General features: G+C 45.5%; 1 protein-coding gene across 1 annotated transcript in view; it reads right to left on the bottom strand.

Annotated features, from left to right (window-relative positions):
• The window catches only part of FAM171A1 (family with sequence similarity 171 member A1), a 128,514-nt gene that overhangs the window by 15,919 nt on the left and 92,827 nt on the right, over window positions 1-19,768 (bottom strand). Inside the window, exon 5 of the mRNA XM_053923052.2 lies at window positions 15,679-15,855. Coding sequence (XP_053779027.1) covers window positions 15,679-15,855 — 177 coding nt within the window. The remainder of the gene's footprint in view (window positions 1-15,678; window positions 15,856-19,768) is intronic.

The raw sequence follows: 19,768 nt of genomic DNA, 5'->3' as shown, positions 1-19,768 counted from the left end.
CAGTTGGTTTTGTTACACGTCCTCTCGCTTAAAGTTGCAGTTTCCAAGAACCTACTGCGGATGACGTTAGGTGAGGACTTCCTGTAGTGCCCAAAAGTAGTGCTCCTGTTGTTGTACCCTTGTTTTATGGGGCAGTGCTGCTTAGTGAACTGGTTCTTGGGGGGGGGGCAAATTGGTTCTAGCTTTAAGATGTTTGTGTTGACTGTTTTTTCTGCCCAGAACATTCTATCCCCACGACAGTCCCATGTTAGGCTCCTAGTTCAGGATCTCAGCTCAGCCATCACCTCTCCAAAGGGTCTGACCAGCCAATCATTCCCTCTGTCATTACTCTGCTTAACTGTCTTACTGTACTTGCGCCATCTGAGTAAACTGGCCCATTGTCTCCATTTAGAACAAAAGCTTCCTAATTACAGGGACCTTCCCTGACTTGTTTCGTCATTGCTGTATCCCAAGAGCCTAGAACAGAGTAACATCGGGCACAAAGATGTTCAGTAACTATTTGTTGAATGAATGGTTTGATTTCTTTTTTTTTAAAGAGAGGCCAAGAATAGAAGTCCATGGCAAATTTTTCACCTTTTAAATGTTAGCCAGGATATTAAAGCACAACAACCAAACAAATGCCCCCAGATCAACTGTGTGGGCCAAACTGAACACAGCTGGGGTGGGTTTTGGTTTGGCACTCCCAGATTTAGTGCACTATTGTGTTAAGCTACTTCAGGTCTTGCCACAGAAGCAGAAACATACAAAAATCTGATACACTAGAAAAGGGGAGTTGAATTCTGAAGGAAATCTGGTTTGCGCCTCCCCTTCTCCACTTGCTCTGACCCATCTTTGTGCAAAGGAGCACTTCACTGGGCTCAGTTTCGGCTTCTCTCTGATTAAGGAAGAGTGTGGCCCCCTACCTCCCAGGCTGTGTTGCAAAGAGTGATGAAAATTGTTGGTTTATAGTAACACCTGTTTTACTTATGGATAAGCTCAGCTGAGAATGAGTAGGGAAAAAAATGCTTTTTTCAAATGATCTCATTCTTTCCACCCCCTTCAATTCAGATACACTTCAAACTGCACATCTGAAACGGCTGGGTCGCCAGGTACAACTACGTCCATGTGACATATTTACAGAGCAAGCAAGGTTGCGTTTGTGGAGACCTGTAATGAAGCACATTCTGTGCAGGGTGGGTTTGCACAATATGTGTGTTCTGTGTATGCGTGTGCATGTGGGTGATTCACAGGAAGGGGTTATTCAAGGGAGAGGCACAAAGAACCAAGACATTAAGGACTTAAACATGCCTGGCAATGTGCTGGGTGCTTTATGTGCTTCCTCTCTTCAGTCCTGCACAGCCTTGAAAGGTAGGTATTCTAGACCTCATTTCGGAGGGGACAGACATGAGATGCAGAGAAGCCACTGATTTGCCCAAGGAGAGGCCCACCCCTGCCATCTGCAGAACTCAAGGCAAGAGTACAAATGAAGGTCCATATACAATATATCTAAATATTTAATTTATAAAGCAAGCGATCACATTGTTAAAAAAATGTGTCCTCTCTTCCCACTATAATTTTAAAATAGCCTAAAGGCCACGGTCCAATGTAGAATTCCTAGACTTCTCAGAGCACATATGAAAGGAGAGTTAGCTTGTGACCCACCCCCCTTCTCCACTCACCCCCAGCCTTATGCACATGGATGCAGACCATCCCCCCTAACATGTCCAAGCTCATTTCCCAGCCAGCAGCCACTCCTTCGCAATGTCTCTGGCCTGGGGGTGTAGCGTATGTGAGCGGACAAGTTTGCCCTTGGGAGATGGATCTGGGGGAAGGGGCCTGGAAGCCAGTTTAGACCTGTTTGGGCGTGGAATTCTGGGGCCTCAGAGACCAGGAAGGTGTTCTAGAAAGGGAGGCCCAGCTTCCAGGTGGCCACATCCCTTTGGCTCAGAGGACATCTTATCCTATGGGGAAGGGGTACAGCTAAATGAGGACCAGAGTGAGGCCCTCGAAAAAGGGGGCTGAGAGCTGGGGTCCCTCTTGTTCTGCCCAAATAGCAGGGCTACTAAGAGGTAAAATTTTATTCCAAAAGACCTACCTAAAGGTTTCCCCAGTAACGTACACTTTCCCAAGATTAAATCTTAAGCGTTGATGAAACTCTACCTCAAGGAGATATGAGGCCAGGACTACCATTCATACCAATGAGTCCTAGACGCGACTAATGTACAAAACTACTTTTAAAAGAAAAATGAATATCCCTATACGATGTGTTGACTTTATTTAAAAAATCATAATGAGTTAAATATGCCCTAATATGAAAGAGCTTAGAGCTCATACAAAAGTATAAAACCAAAACAAATTTGTAAAGGCAACCTAAAGCCACGTTACTAAGGGAACTAGTCGCCTGCAAACACCTGACGCCAGTGGCTAGGGCGGGGCTCCTTCTGAGCTCGGTGCACCTCTGGTTCCATTTCCTACCACTTTTCTCTAGGCGAACTCCCCAGGACGTTTACCTCTTTCAACATACATTTATTTCCTGCTTTGTTCCCATGGCAGGTTGCGTCTTTCGCGTATCCCATCTGTCACGATTCAGTTCTCACCAGTCCTACTCTATCCCATAGTCTGTTCATCCACGCAGATAAGGCAGTAAAGTATCTGATGGCTTTACATTCTGTATTAAGAGGGTGAGGAGCAAGGAGACTTGGAGGAAGGAGGGCAAAAGAAACAGACTTCCGGTTACAAGGCAAACGAGAACGAGAGGTGTGACGTACAACATGATGATGTAACAGCACAGGAGAGAAACGTGCAACTCGATTTCTAGTTAACGCCGCTGCATGGTACAAAGGAACGGAGAGCGTAGGTCTAAGTGTTTCCACCACAAGAAAACAACTTTCTCTTCTTTTTTGTGTCTATATGAGATGATGGCCATTAACTAAAGCTATTGTGCTAATGATTTCACCATGTATGGCAAGTCTAATCATCAGCTGTGTGCCCGGAACTTATGCAGTGCTGTATGTCAGTTATGTCTCAATACAACTGGGAAAAAATGCTGAGTTCAGATGATGTAGCATCTCTTGCACATGAACCTCTAAAAGATTATTATCAAAGCCAAAATCCCAGATTTAAAAATCCTGGTGGACAATTCCAGGCCCTAAAGAAGCTGTCAGGGCCTACAGGCCCCCAGTGGGAGAAACACGGGGTCTCACTCAAGAAGAGCCTGGACATCTGGGATCTCCATCCACCCCAAGTCCCAGCCTTGGTTTCCTCCGCTGTGAAGTGAGGACAACACTACCGATTGCCGCAGAGACCCAGGCACTGAGCCGTGACCCAGGACAAGGGCAGGGCGGGTGGAAGGTCAGACGGTAGGCCACCAGTGGGCTCGCTCCTGGTGAAACACCTGCTCTGTACACCAGGGGACCGACAGCCCTATTCACTCAAATTAAAAGGCATTGCTTATTCTGAACTTTGAGAGTTATTTGGAAATAGGGAAACAGCAATAACATTCAAAATACGGAACAACTGGTAGAGCATGGGCACCAACTCATGAGACTGGATGCCTGGGCCGCACCAGCTATACAGCGGCGCTGGCTGAGACAGGGAGATTCGGTTTAAGGGCATTAGGCATTTGCTGTGCCTGTCCTTCTCTCCTCCATCAGGCTTCACCAAAAATGCACTGAACAAATATGGGCAATGATGATTATAATAATAATGACTAACACTTACAGAGAGCCCTTTAGCAAGTACCAGGAATTACTTTAAGTGTTCTCCATTCACAATAACTCTAAGAGGTAAGGACAAAGACTGTTATTCCCATTTTATAGAAAAGAAAACTGAGGTTAACCCAAAGGTTAAAGAACTTACTGAAGATAACACAGCTAGTAACGCAAAGAGGAGCCAGTGATCAAGTCCAAGCTGTCTCAAGTGCTGGGCTACCTGCTCTCCGTATCCCGTACACTGCTGCTATTGGGTTGGCCAAAAAGTTCATTTGGTTTTGTTTTTTTCTGTAAGATGGTTCTAAAAGTGCTTAATTGCCTTGAACTTCATTTGAAACAATTTTGTTACACTGTATTGTGACAGCTGTCATATCAGCTGCACTTACGAAAAACTTATCAAAATTGGTGAATTTTTGTGCAGCCATTTTAATATTGAAGATGGAAGAAAATATATAATATTGAATATGGTGAAAATATAGCATTTTTGGCATATTATGCTTTATTATTTGAAGAAAGGTAAAAACACAACTGAAACGCAAAAAAAAAGGATTTATGCAGAGTATGGAGACGGTGCTGTGACTGAATGTCAAAAGTGATTTGCGAAGTTTCATGCTGGAGATTTCCTACTGGACGATACTCTACGGCTGGGTAGACCAGCGGAGGTTGACAGTGATCAAATCGAGATATTAAGAAAAATCAGCCTTCTATTCTACCATATGCAGGAGATAGCTGTCATACTCAAAATACCCAAATGGAAAATGCGCCTTTTATTTTATGGAAAAGACCATATGGACTTTTTGGCCAACCCAAGACATGCTGTACAACCAGAGCGATATTCAAATCTATCAAGAATACTTTTATAGGAGCTACTATAAAGGACACAAGGACAAAATCAAGGGGGAGGGTAGAGGTGGGGGAGGGAGGTGGGACTGGCTGGGGTGGGGTGGAGGGAAGGGGAGAAAATGCAGACAATTGTAACTGAATAAAAAGAAATTAATTAATTTAAATAAATAAATAAATAAATAAAATAAACAGATCAAAAAAAGAGAGAATACTTTTACCTTTTAACTACTCATTTCAGTGGAGATAACTGAAAACAGAAGACATTTAAAAAGTATTTGGTTCTGACATAAGTTATGGCAACTTTACTTCCCTAATTATTTTTTCCCCAGGCTGAGAACAGAGCAAGCATGTTGGATGTAGAGCTTAAAAGCCGAACCAAGTGGACCCAAGGCAAGAGGCCCCTGAGCTCCTAGGTGATGGGGAAGCCAGCGGGAGGGTGCAAACTTGCCACAGATAACCCACAGAGCGAATTCTCTGTACGTGGTAATTAAGAGTTGACCATAACATAAGACACGTTTTCTTCCAGGAGGAACATACGGATCTAAGACCACAAAGCGGGCAACAGTCATTTGTAAAGCTTGCCAAAAACGGTTTCAGTGAAACTCAAGCATGGAAAGTTCTAGTTCTATATGAAGTGACTCTGTAGGAAAATTAAGTCTCTACGAACAGGGTTTCAAAACAAAAGGGGCCCTGAACCACAAGTACAATATAACAAGTGTGATGGCATCATTCCCTAAAAATTCTCATTTGGTGGGGTGGGGGCGCTACAAACACAAAAGCCTTGACAATTCTTAGGAATGGATTGGTGTAACAAGATTGTTTTTTGAGTTGCTAGGCAACACCGAAAAACAAATGTCCATGTTCTGAGATCACTCTGCATTCGCCCTCCCCACGGACAGCACACGCGTGTTCTCCACCTTGTTCGCCACCTCCTGGACAAAGAAGTGGAACATCGCAACTGTGAGGAGAATGGCCCATCTTGGCAGCAAGATACCCATCTGTGTCTCAGAGACAAATCTCAATTTGTAGGCTACCTGGCAGCCAAGATCTCAGGCAAGACAGTGTTTTCGCTGGACTGTTATCATTCACACCCGCATTAAGTCCTCTGCCTTCAGCGTTCTTTTCTGTTATATCGCTTCCGTCAGCTTTCTTGGCAGGTACGCTACCCTTTTCTCCCTCCTGCATATCTAATAGAAGCCCGATCCACGTATACAGGCAATGTTCACATCTGGGAAAAAGAAAGTAGACTTTTCATGAGAGTTATTGCTTTGTTTCTAAGAAAGAGCCCTCACTGCGAGAAGACCACCTTCCTTAGGGCTGTGTTGCCAGGATTCCAGAAGACTGGGAAGCCTGCTCCCTTGTTTGTTACCACCCTTAACCATCAAGTCTCTTCTTCTTGAAAAAAGTAAAGATGAAGCATCCGGTTCCAAAACTGACATCACACATGCAACTACATACATAATATTACAGACATGAGCTCCCTTCTTTTGTTCTAACTTTTGCCCAGCCTGCATAACGTAGTTCACCCTGCAGTCCAGTTGCTGCCCCTCGGTACTGCGACCTGTCCCTTTCCATCTGGACACGTGGCTCGTGATACACAGAGAAAAAGAAAAGCCAGCGATATTTTCATTTTCTTAAGTTACAAACATAATTTAGAGCTTTAAGAACTCCCACCCCTTCCTCCCTCCAAAAAACAATGAAATGGAACAACATCGTAGATCTGGGTTTTAAATCAAGCTCCACCTTCCAGGGCGGCTGGCCATGACTTACCAAAAGGACTAGCTCAGGGAGCCCGGCACCAGCAGGAATACTCACTCACTGAAGCAGACACAAACCCCCCTGCAGGCCAATCCTGAGTGGGCATCCCTAGTGCCTGATCCATATGCACCATACGTGATAAGACGCTGGTTCAGTAACCACCATTTCTATAGCAACCCACACACACTCTGCAGGCTGTGCTTCAGAAAGGCAGTTAAAACTGGATTCCACAATGCAGCTTCCCTTAGAACACACTTTTATTTCTGTCATCTCATTAGAATGAGAGTATTCAAGTCAAGTAACCTGAGTTACCATTAGATGGCAGAAACCTGTCACACACATAACTGTAATTCTTGATTTCTTTGCCACTCAATGTCCATCAGCAACTTTTATGTTCAATCCACTGACCTGGTTTGCTTGTACATCAGGGACCATTCCCCAGGGCAACAAGTCAGGTCGTAGTCTGACAACCCGGGACATTGGACAGCCATCTGCTGTCCCAGTTATAGGCAAAAGAGAGTAAATGCTTGTAAAAGCGAGCTGACATAATCGTCTCTCACTGTCCAGGAAGCCTCAGCTATGGCACGTTCAGCATGACCAACAAAATTTCATTTGGGTCGAACTGGCCCCCTGCCCAGGACTGATACGAAGGTGTGTATGTCCACTGTGCCCCACCCCTGAGGTGCATCCCGACACCCCGAACACAGGCACTGGCTCTGTACCTCTTTTCAGAGGAGGGAGCACCATTAGAAGATTATAAATTAAAGACATCTGCTAATTCCTCAAAGGAAAAGACTCGCTAAATCCTGTCCTCTCTTGCACAATAAATCAAGTGGCATTTTAACACAATGGCTCCAGCACCGCATGTAAATGCAGCAAAAGTTTCAATTCCAGTATATGCAGGTTGAGCTTCTTAAAAAAACAATTTTCCCCAAGGGTACACATAACAACTAGCCAACTCATATTGTTGTAACATACTAGACAGAAGCCAACTTTATGTTCTAAGATGGTATTAATCTATTATGTTACCCTCTGATGAACATGTGGGTTGAAATATGGAGATGCTAAATAATGGGAAGTTCTTTGCCTGTTTCAAAAGAAAAAATTAGAAAACAACTGTAGCCGTTAAACAGAAAAGACAATCACAGTAAGTGGCACTGTCAAATACTGACTCCACTCTGTGGGTGTCTGGAAGGGGGCACCCCTAGGTTTCTCTCCCAAATGTTCAGTTACCCACCACTCATGGACTGAAGTATTCGAGTTAGTGTTAGAATGTGAATTTATTTTCCAAATAGGACTCCCAGAGAACTAAAAAAGAACCTCAGCATTCTGTACAGAGTCTGAAACCTGGGTCTGAGCATCACTCGGAGCTCCAGCAGTCACTCCCGGCGCAATGCCAGAGGGCTCTCTGGATAAGGGCAGGTGCGAGCTGTGACTGACCAAGACACCCCGGGTTGTCCTGCCCGGTGTGCAGGGTGTGTCTGGACTCTTACACTGAATGGTAAGGGGCTCCCTGCTGAATGCATTTGAGATCAGGGAAAAGAAAAAGTTCTGTAATAGGCGGGAGAGTAAATAATTTTAGTTTGTGGGACCTGCAGACGGTCACAGCCACTCAGCTCCATGGGTGTGTGAGAAGGCACTCCCATAGCCTGTGCGTGAACAACTGGGCACAACTGTGGCCAATGTCTTAGTCCATCGACTGAGTGGCTTATAAACAACAGAAATTCACTCCCCACACTCCTGGAGGCTAGATGTCCAAGATCAAGGTGGCATGAGATTTAGTATCTGGTGAGGACCTGCTTCCTGCTTCATTAATTACAAACACCTGCTCACTGTGTCCTCACATGGCAGAATGGGCCAGGGATCTCTCTCTCTGCAGTCCCCTTTATAAGGGCACTAATCCCATTCATGGGGGCTGCACCCTCATGACCTAATCACCTCCCAAAGGCCCCACCTCCTAACACCATCACATTGGAGTTGGGTTTCAACCTGTGAGTTTTGTGAGGATATACAAACATTCAGTCTCTAGCGTCTAATAAAACTTTATTTAGGTAAGCTTACATTTCAATTTTTATACTTTTCATGTGTCATGAGATACTCTTTTTCTTTGGATTCTTTCTTTCAACCACTTAAAAATATAAAAACCATTCTTAGCTTTTGGGCCACAGTTTGCTTGATACTTATTTAGGTGAAAAAATTTTAATGGATTCACAAATTTCTATTTCTGGCTGTTAAACATTTTGGAATTGTAAGTACTTAAACTTATCTCAAAAGTAGATAATTTAAAGTGTTAAACTGGTTTGAAGTGATTATCATACTTGAGTTAATCATAAGTAGCAGTTAATTAGTAAATAGTTATATACTTAAGATGTGTTCCTATTTTTTTCCCAATCTGATAATACCACCTTGGAACTTTTTATTTAACTGTAATAATTTAATTTATACTTAAATAATATTATTAAGTATATTAATAGTAAAAAAATCCTTATGAAATATATAGGCTTCTATTGAGTTTAGTAAGTAAAGAACATATGGTTATTTGATTATGTCCATCCAACTTTAAAGATAACATTTTCAGAAAACACAATTTAATTCATTTGATTATTTTTGAATAGGTATCCAAACATTGGCTTTTTCTCTGCACACAATCTGTGACAGCCAGAAATCTGGCCGTTACGTCCTTCACCATCGACAGTCAGTTAAAAGGACCACTGACACGGAAAGAGGTGAATACACTGTGAAGGTCCCCGATGGGAAGAGGCTCCGTGCCATGGGAATTACTGCCAGAGGGCTGGGTAACTGCAGAGGCTTCAGTGCTCTCTACCTTGCGTTAGTTTTCTATTGCTGCTGTAACAAACTACCACAAACTTCAGGGCATAAAACAACACAAATTTATTCTCTTACAGTTCCGGAGGTCAGAAGTCCAATTTCACTGGGCTATAGTGAAGGCATCAGAAGGCTGGTTCCTTCCGGAGGCTGTGAGGGGAGAAGTTGTTTCCTTGCCGTTTGCAGCTTCTCACGGATGCCCACACTCCTTAAATTGCGGCCGCTTCCTCCATACTCACTCCAAGCTCTGCTTCGTTGCCGTCTCCTGGTTCTGTCTTCCCCCGCATCCTTCTGAAGCACTGATGTGATTACAGTGGGCCCATCTGGATGGTCCAGGAGAATTTCCTCATCACCAGACTCTTCATCACATCTCTACAGTCCCATTACCATGTAAACTAATACTCACAGGGTCCCAGGGATTACAATGTAGACGTGTTTGAGAGGCAATTATTCAGTCTGCCCCATATATAAATTTTTCCTAAAATAATTTTTTATTTGTGAGCCGTATGCAAAACTAATGTGAGCAAGGATGGTGCTCCCATAGATCTGTGTCACATAGTTGTGACACATGAGGTCTGTCCAGAAGGCATCCAGCCACATACTGTGAAAAATAGAGACACTTACTGAAGAAGATACAAGACACAAGAAACATTGTACAGAGGACAATGATGCCTTGGTCCCCTTCAAAGTAGGCACCTTGGGACCTCACAAAGTTTTCCCAGTCACCATCAGCTGCCCCTGAATCTCATCAACAGTCTGAAATCTCTTCCTTTTCAAAGGTGATTTTAATTTTGCGAAAAGCCAGAAGTTGTAGGGTGCCAAATCTGGGCTGTAGAGGAGCTGAGTCAACCCCCTACAATCTGGGTGATTTGATGTTTTGCCCAAAAACTCTGCTTGAGATGTGATGCATGAGTGGGCATGTTGTTGTGATGAAGCTGCCAATCACTAGTTGCCCATAGTTACAGCCTTCTGAATCATCTGAATATTTTCTGCAGAAGAATGTTCAAGCTTAATGCAAAATTTGATGCAGATTTGTTGCTCTACTCGCTCAGTTATTGTGAATGTGACGGCCACACAGTGCACATGCTCACTCAAGGGCATCTACCACCCCCACTGACTAGTACAGTGAAGTCGTCATTGTTCACACATGCACATTCCAGTCCACTCTCCTTGGCCGCCAGGTTACACTGATGTCACGCAAACCATCTCATGATATTAACAATGGCTAACATTTTCCAGACAGACCTTGAATATATGTAGAAATTCCTAGAGAAAGCTTCATTGTATAGTTGACCCTGGAACAATGCGGGTGTTAGGAATGCTGATCCCCGCACAGTCAAAAAAGCTTGTATAATTTTTGATTCCCCCAAAACTTAGTCATCCCTCAGGATCCACAGGGGTGACTGGTTCGAGAACCACCCCCACAGCTACCCAAATCTGCCAACACTGACATCCCTTACAGAAAAATGGTGCAGAGTAATGCATACAGCAGCCCTCCGCATTCATGGATTCCCAACCACAGACTGAAAACACTGTTTTCAACCCACGGTTGGTTGAATCTGTGGATGCAAAACCTGGGGATATTGAGGGTTAACGGCATATTTACTGGAAAAAAAAATCCATGTGTAAATGGACCCATGCAGTTCCAATTGCTCAAAGGTCAACATTATGTTATTAGGAACATAAACTTTCATATTCCCAGCCCTACTTATCCATATTCAAGTACAGTCATTCAAAAAAGAGGAGGCAGGAAGGAAGAAAAGAATAATGGCAGCAAGATGGAGAAAGTCCGATGCAACGGCCCTTGCTCTAAGCACGAGCTCAAAGCACCACACGTGTGCGCGCAGGGAAGCGAAGGTAAATTCTGTGCGCACAGTCATCATGAGTGCACGTTACACGGCCACAGCCCTACCTGTCCCGACTCAAAAACCATCGCACTCCATCATCCCACACACCTTTTAGTCGAGTACCTGGTATGTGCCAGAACTACTCTTTTTTTTTTTTTTTAAGATTTTATTTACTTATTTATTTTTAGAGAGGGGAAGGGAGGGAGAAAGGGTGAGAGAGAAACATCAATGTGTGGTTGCCTCTCACCCACTCCCTACTGGGGGCCTGGCCCACAACCCAGGCACGTTCCCTGACTGGGAATCCAACTGGCAACCCTTGGTTTGAAGGCGGGCACTCAATCCACAGAGCCACACAAGCCATGGCCCAAAACTATTCTTGATTATAAGCATTCAAAGACTTGGCAAGAACACAGTTAACAACTAAGAAGCTGCAATACCATGTCCTTACATGCTTCTAGGATCACTGTACCATGTACAATGTGTCTGCATTACTGTTTAGGGGATGGAGAAAGGGATTTGAAAGGAGAGATCCTGCTCACACGAAGTGGCGGGCTGTGAGGGAGTCCTGAGCATTCCCAGGGAAGGGTAAGCAGTTGGTTGTGGCAGCAACAAGGGCGTGCAGGACACAGGGGCTGGCCATGAGGCGGGGAGACAGGCAGGCCAGCTCTGAGATGAGTGCCGTGCGAGGCGGTATGAACTGACTCACGGTGAGTCGCTCTATGACACTCTCCTGTGGGAAAGTGGTCTGTCATTTTGAAAGATACGGCTCACGTAGCAATGCAGAAGAGCTACTAGGGAAGGAGAGGCAGAAGGCAGTCAGACCAGGGGCAGAAATTGACCAGAGAAGGGGGAAGTTTCGGAACAGAGGCAGAGGTACCACTGAGAAGGACAGGTGAGGGCAAGGTGGAGAAACGCTGATCCGACATCCACATGACTCTGCAAGGGCCCAGACATGGCTGTTTGGGGAAGTGGAGAAAAAAATACACGGGGATAACTCTGAGGTTGCTATGGCAATGGTCTGGCAGATGACACCCTAACCAGAGAAGAAACACAGAGATGAACAGGAAGGGGCTGGAGTGAGGGGAGTTGATGAGCCTCAGTTTTAGACACGTAGAATTTGAATTTTGGGTAGGACACCCAGAAAGAGATATCTAATAGACAGTGAGACACACAGAACAGATAATCAGACATGGGTGCACAGGTAACTGTGGGAGTGTGAGAAGCGGTGAGATGCCCCAGCCACTGCACAGAAAGGAAGTTAGGAGCTGGGTGCAGGGCAAAGCTCATAGACTGGCAGATGAGGAGGACCCAGGGGGAAATTGAGTCAGAAAGCCAAGAAAGGAGGGCCCTCTACAGAGGACGGAAAACCTTCAAATGCTGCAGAGACATCTGTTCAAGAGGATGAGGAGGTCCCCTCATTTCACAATCAGGCTGCTGCTGGTGAGCTCAGTGACATTTGTTTCAGGAGAGCGGCAAGGTGGAAGAGGGGCTGCAGTGTGTAGAGAAATGGGGGCAGCACACAGAGAATAGTCTCTCCAGAAATCTGGGAAAGTGGCTTGGATGGCATGGTACCGTGAAGCCTCTACAGAATGGGGAGAACTTTGTGTACCTAACAGCCTCTTAGGGCATGCTTGGTTTGTACACCAGGCACTGTACTGAGCTTCTTACAATATTAACTAATTTACTCCTTGGTGCGGTTGACTTTATGTGTCAGCTTGGTTAGACCACAGTTTCCAGATATCTGTTCAAATGTGTTTGGATGTTGCTTTGAAGTTATTTTTAAGACAAGACTAACATGTAAGTCAGTAGACTGGGTACAGCAGATTACTCTTTGTCACATGGGTGGGCCTCATCTAATCAGTTGAAGGCCATTTAAAAAAAAAAAAAAAGACTGATCCCCCCCAAGGAAGAGGAAATTTTGCCAGCAGACTACCTTTGGGCTCAAATTGCAACATCAGCTATTCTTTGAATCTCAAGCCTGCTGGCATCCCCTGCAGATTTTGGATTTGTCAGCCTCCACAGCTGCATGAGCCAATTCCTTAAAATGTCTCTCTCTTTCTACACATGTGCACACACACACAACACTGTTTCTCTGGGGAACTCTGACCAATACACTGTTCGTAACAACATTAGGTTCTATTATTATCCCCACCGTACAGCTGAGGAAACTCTGGCACAGACCGGTTAAGTAACTTGGCCAAGGCCATACAGCATGTGGGTAGCAGAGCTGGAATTCCAATCTGTGCCCTGTGAGTAACACTGTGCAAAGCCCATTTGCACAAATGGACCCAAAGTAACACTATGAGTCCCTGCTCTTTCACCCTCACCTGAGGACATTATCCTCACCTGAGGACATTTGTCCATTGCTTTTAGAGAGAGAGGAAGGGAGAGAGAGAAACACCAATATGAGAGACACATTGATCTGTTGCCTCCCATGCGCACCCAGACCAGGGATTGGTCCTACAACCTAGGTACGTGCCCTGATGGGGAATTGAACCCACAGCCCTTCGGTTACAGGACGGAGCTCCAACCACCCAGTCACACTGTTCAGGGATGATTCCCGGCTCTTAACCACATGCTGCGCTGCTCCAGAATGACCCATTCGGGGCCAACCGGCAGGGCTAATGGATCGAGGCAGAATATACAAGGAATGAAATGCAGTCTCGTACAAATGAGAAAACAGGCACAAGTGATTTGCCCAAAGTGGGACTCACAGTGCTACAAGGAGCAGAACCCAGGTTTTCGGGATACAAAATGCAAGCTTTTCCCTTTCTCCTTCCTATTTTCTCTCCATTCCTCTTTACCCTCGTCCTTTCCTCCCATCAGAAGTCCACTACTCTTCTTAGACTCTCTCCGTCATACCCCTCACATCGCTCTCTCCTGGTGGCGCAGGGCTCCTTCTGTCCCGACCGTGACCACAATAGACCCACGCCAGTGACACAGTGTGCCCTTCTCACTCAGGGCAGAGCAGCCACCACCGACCAACTCCGGGTTCTGCGCGTCTGGTAAAATCGCTGAGTCGCACACAAAGAGTTATGGGGTCTGTTAGTAATTATTTGAAAAGTAAAAACAAAAGAAAACAACTCCCTACCCCCATTCCCAGAAAGACCAACAGGCATTTGGTTCCAAAAATAAATTTCTATAAATTACTCTATAAATTAGCTGTCTTTGAAAACACAATTGATGTTAAGAAACCTCCCAATGACCTGAACCGGGCTCCTTGAAAACTAATGTTTTCAAGCTTGACTTCCTGGGACCGGGCACCAAAGGCTGTGGGAGCCAATGTGCCGCTGGAGCCCTGAGCATGACGAGCTGCCACAGCGGGACTCTGAGTGCCAACTACAAAACATCCTGAGGAAAAATCTGGAAATGTGTACTAGAGCTTCAGAATGCGCACATTTTTAACCCAGCAATTCTACTTCTTCCAAAATTTTATCTCAAAGAAATAATCGTTACCGCGCATACAGGTTTACTATAGAGATAGTTATCACGCGTTGGTGAGGATATTAATGTTCCTCCTGACCGCAGGGGATTGAGCCACCAAGTCCTAACGTACCCATGTGATGGAATACTATGCATTCGTTAATGTTAACACCGCAGAACAGTACTAATGCTATGGAAAGGTGCTCACGACATACAAGTGATTTTAAAAGCATGTTATAGAACAGTACATAGCACACAATCCCTTTTCTGTTAAATATATACCTTGTGGAAGGCAGCCTCTTAGAGGCCCCATCTCCCCACGGCCAAGGGCTCACACGCCTGGGCAGCCGCCCCCGCTGTTGTGCTCGGTGGCCAAAAGCGTCTGCAAAGACGCGATGGTGTGCCTCTTTGACATCAGGTTATAAAAGACTGACTTCCATTTTATCCACTTGTGCTTTTTTACTTTTATTTCTTTTTTATCTTCCCTTGGATCATTTGGTCTGGTGGAAGCGAGCTGCTGGGCTGCGAGCAGCCCTACGGAGTTGCCCACGTGGGGAAGCACTGAAGCCTCTGCCCAACAGTCTGTGAGGAGCGGAGGCCTCCAATCAGCCTGTGGGAGAGACTGAAGGTGTGCTCGCCAGCCCCAGCTGAACCTCGAGATGAGAGGAGCCTGGCTGACAGCCTGTCTGCAGCCTTGCCAGAACCACCAGGTCGGTTGTGCCTGTGTTCCTGACCCTCCAAAACTGTGAGATGACAGGTGTTCACTGTGGTCTAAAGCTGCTGGGCTCGGGGGCGATTTGTTACCTGGCAATAGACAACTCACCCGTCTGTGCACTGTGAAATGACCGAAAGAATACGATCCAAAATACTGTTAGGGGTTCGCTCTAGGGGGTGGAATACTTTTTCTTTTCTTTTCTTTTTTTGTACAATGTTGGCAGTGTTTTCCCTTTTTCAGAAAACAGTAAAAGAAAACCACACGACCAAGAGAGATCATATACCTTCTAAAGAATCAAAGTATAAAGATTAGGGGAGCCATTATAACTTTTAAAGATTCTTTTCAAGTAAATTAGCTTAAATGTGCACAAAGGGAAAGGTAAAAAAAGAACTCCAAAAACCTGCCTGAACAGCACGGTGGAGTAAGCGCTCCCCAGCGAAACCACGCCACGCACCGTGAGCAGCAGTGCTCAACACCCTCAAGGAGCGGAGACTCGCACGAGCCTCCTAGAAGAAAAACCAAACAGTAATGACGAAGTCATCTGTTAGCCGACTGTCGGCGCAGGTGTCTCGCTTACCCAGCTTCTGGTCAAATCGCCATGCCGCGACATAGGCATTGTGCCTCAGACTGCTCTGTGTGGCCAGGGGCACGGTGACATAAATGGGGCCATCCACCAGCACCGGCGTTCCATCACTGCTGAGCAAGTGCACGCTGACAGCTGTGACTGGGCTCAGGTCGTACCTGGTGCCGTTTCCTGGAAGCAAGAGGCACTCTCCATCACATGCACACAAAGACCTGCGTGGGGCTGTGGGAACCATCTCCACAGCTAAAATAGAAAATAGAGACAGCTACCAATCGCTGAGTACCATGCCTCCTCTCTGCCAGGGCCTGCATTAAGCACTTTACACCACAATCCTCCCCTCGACTTTCTAGGGTAGGAAAAATCCCCGTTTTACACATAGAGAAACTGAGGCTCAGACAGGGTCGTACTGGGAGCTGGCCTAAGGGCACAGAGTAGAGTAGTTGGTGGTAGGGATCCAAACTCTGGTTGCGCATTCTAATCACTGTGCTTTGCTTTAGAAAACGGCCTCCTCGACAGGGAAGGACTGTACCTAATGTGACAGGGAGGGGTGTGTGGAAGCCCCTGAAACTGACCCCTACACAGAGGGAGCCCCATGCCCATGTTAATTACTTGGCAGATCACCACAATGAAACCCAGTATTTTTAAGTAGAGATTGCCATAAAAAGAAAAAAGTAAATTTCTTCAAGGAGTGCTTCAACATACTAACTTACTTCTACTGAAAGTACGCTATTGAAAACTTGGGCTTGAAATATTTATGAGTTATTTTAGGTGCCGTTGTTATTTTGATCTGTTTAAAAGGAATTTGATACACCAATTATTCTGCATTAGAGGCCTTTTATCCGAGCCAGTGCTTTAACGACTGTCTACTTTACAGATAAATTAGGCAATGTTTATGGGAGCAATGTTATATCTACACACGTAAGCAATCCATTTTAGAAAAACTTTTTTTCCCTGTGAAATGTAATCACAAAATGTATTCTGTCATAACTGTAAACCCTGCCTGAAACACAATGACAAAAACACAATGACAAAAAATTCTAAGCCACATCAGAACATAATCTAGAGGATGTCTTATTAAGCTACTTACATACTTACCTACCCATCAATTATATGAGCAAATTCAAACCTTCAACCAGGATTAAATTTAAACACTTAAAGCTTGTGGACGAAAAAGGGGCCTCATGCTAACCTGACAAGCTCAGGGGAGGCCTGCATGGCCACCTTACAAACTCAGAGAGCAAGGTAACCACAGAGGGTCTGAAATGAAAACTTCTTAACCGAAAGCAAGTTAAGACTGGGTAGTCACGTCCTAGGGCAGAATCTTCCTTGGTCAGTTTTACCTTAACTGAGCCTGTCTGCGGTATTTGGCATCTAAGATAACATACCTTTGGCTGTCAGGGTAACTCCTTTTTTCCCAGACCCCTCAGGGTGCGATCCCCACCCAGGGCAGACCACAGAGCCCCCATGGTCCCTTGTCCTCCCTCAGCCCATCGTGCGTGCTGTCGATGTTAACTGGTGACTATCCTGGACCTGCCGGGGGGAAAGAAGTATTTCTCTCTTCACTTCACTCTTTCTCCAGTCTCAGAGATTTCCTTGCTTTGCTTTCTCCCGCCTCCCTGATCTACCACCAATGGATTTTATGTGACCCTCCGTACACCTCCTCCTTTGATTCTGATGTACAAAATAAGGTGCAAAACTGCTGTTCTCTGGAGCATTTTCTCAATTTGTTGAGATTTGGCTTCCTGGCAATTGTCGTCAGTTCGGCTCAAATAAACTTACATACATTTTAATGTTTCTCAGTGAGTTGTAGGGTTTCAACAATTTAGAACTAAGCCCTTCGTGGAGCAATTTCTGTACAGCAAATGACAGCAGTATCCTCTGTAATTTACACCTGTGTCTGTTTTCCAACGTAGGGAAAGGTGAGGAAATGGGCCTTTGATCCAAAGGTCCACGATGGAGTCATAGATTCAAGTTCTGAAATCTTTTCATCTGAAATCTTTTGCTCGGACCATTTCATTTCAGATAAAGAAAGCCAAAACCCAGAATTTGCCAGATTTCTGGTCAAAATATCTTGTGGATGGAGTTGACCTAAGCGTGCGCATTGCCGAAAGGTAACGCAGAAGCAGACCCAGGTCTACAACGGGTCCCTCTCTACTAGGTTCTGTTGGGTTCTCTCCATGAGAGAAATTAAGTAACTTACTAGATGCTATAGAAACAACTTAGAGATAATGGTTTCAGTTAGGTAGAGCTGCCTTCTTCCTTAAAGCTGAGGAGGGAAGGCTGAAGAGGGAAGCGGCAGGTAGAGTCAGAAAGCATTCCAGACTCAGCATCATCCATCCTTTCCCCACATTTCACTCTGCCTCCTGACTCCCAGAAATGGCAACCCTGGTTTCCCCACTCATCACCTTTGCATTCTCCCTTCTTGTCAGCTTGCATATTCCTGGCCCAGGAAGCAGGGTTCCCGTACCAAGTGCTTACGTAGCCTCCAGCAAGTGACTTCACTCCTCCGGGGTTTGTTTTACTTATCTGCCAAACTGAGGGGGTTGGACTAGATGATTTCCTGTGAGTCTATGGGAAGAAACAGACTCAGCTATAAACATTCGGAAGTAAGAGCAGCACTGCAGAAAAGGGCATGTTAATTTAATGCAATACACATTAAGTTCATGTGACTCAACGTTCTTTTAAAAGTCCTCTGTTTGAAGACACTGCAGGCACTTCTATCTGCGTGCTGAGGCCTCCCTTCTCAATGCCCCACTAAGTGCCTTCCAGAGGACCCTCCCCTGGCCCTCCCACTGTCTTCATCCTGGGAAGATTCGTACTTGGAAAGGCTAAGTTGTTTCTCCTCCAGTCCTTGTTGTGAGACTGTAACCCTACATAAAACACTGAGTTCTGTGTGTAAGAGGGTTTTTCCTTTCTGTTCCATCTTGTTACCTGGCTCCTGTCATGTCTGAATGAAGACAGGTATCAGGCTGAAGCAGCAGGGCCAGGGGGCAGCACCACTGGCCCACACTCGACACCTCTGATTTGTCACTTTATAACATGGGGGGGTTTGCTCTGACAGCATCTAGGGTTCTGCCTGGCTTTGAATTCCATTACCGACTTTTCTGGACTGCGGGGCAATTTCACCCATTAGTCATTTAACTGACTCCCCTCTGTCTTCCTGGAGTTACCAGTAGAAGTATCAATAATTCCTAGAAAACCCCTTGGGGACATCCCAGAACAACGCTGTGCTTTCTCAGTAACCACAGGGGACAGTGTAATGCTGTGCAGGCGTGGTATGTGGCCCTACGTGACGCCAGGAAACTAACAGAGCAGAGGGGAGGGCATGAGCAAGTGAGGAAGTGGCTGAAATCTCTCTAGTTACAATTCTTGAAGTTCCCTCCGAACTGGACACAACTCCCCTTAGGACGCTCCAAGGAAACCAGCCTTCAGAGCACTATCCCATCACATTCGTGGTATCAGTTCGCTTTCACTGAACTCTAGTTATGGCTTGTCACCTCACACAGGTACATGTGGTCCAGACTCTCAGGCTAAGCCGAAATCTCCTCCAGGCGGTTTATAAAACAGGAGGCAAACAACTACGGGGCAGAGGAGAAGCTGTGCACAGAGCGACCTGGGGGTGGGTGCCCATGGGTGAGCAGCTGGGCCGGTACAGGGGTCCACACCCACACCCTCACAGGTGCTGGAGACCACACCGTGGGCGGTCAGCTGCCTTTCCTGTTAGCACTGAGACGATCCTTCCTAGGTAACTTATCCGTTCTTTCAGTGGAAGAGAAGTTGAATGTAACCTTCCAAAGACCTCTCTTCCCTCTGAAATAACAGCGATTCAAAAAAAAACAAACTCCACTAAAGTCAATAGTCCTTTGCCTTTCTGTTCTTCTTTCCCCTTCATCTCAGATTTCATAATTTATTCAAGAGCTCTAGGAAGTGGGGCACAGGAAAACTAATGAGCTCCCTGCAACGAGGTCGTTTCTCCAAGTTGGAGTTTTATGATTGTGCATCATTTTGTCGGGGAGACTGGGGGGAGATTCCACAGTGGTCTCAGGTTATACTTTATCATGTTTGAAACGTGAGTTTTCCCCTA

The sequence above is a fragment of the Desmodus rotundus genome, chromosome 4 (assembly GCF_022682495.2).
Source record: "Desmodus rotundus isolate HL8 chromosome 4, HLdesRot8A.1, whole genome shotgun sequence".
Classification (NCBI taxonomy): Eukaryota; Metazoa; Chordata; class Mammalia; order Chiroptera; family Phyllostomidae; genus Desmodus; species Desmodus rotundus.
This window is presented reverse-complemented; position numbering and strand designations above follow the sequence as displayed.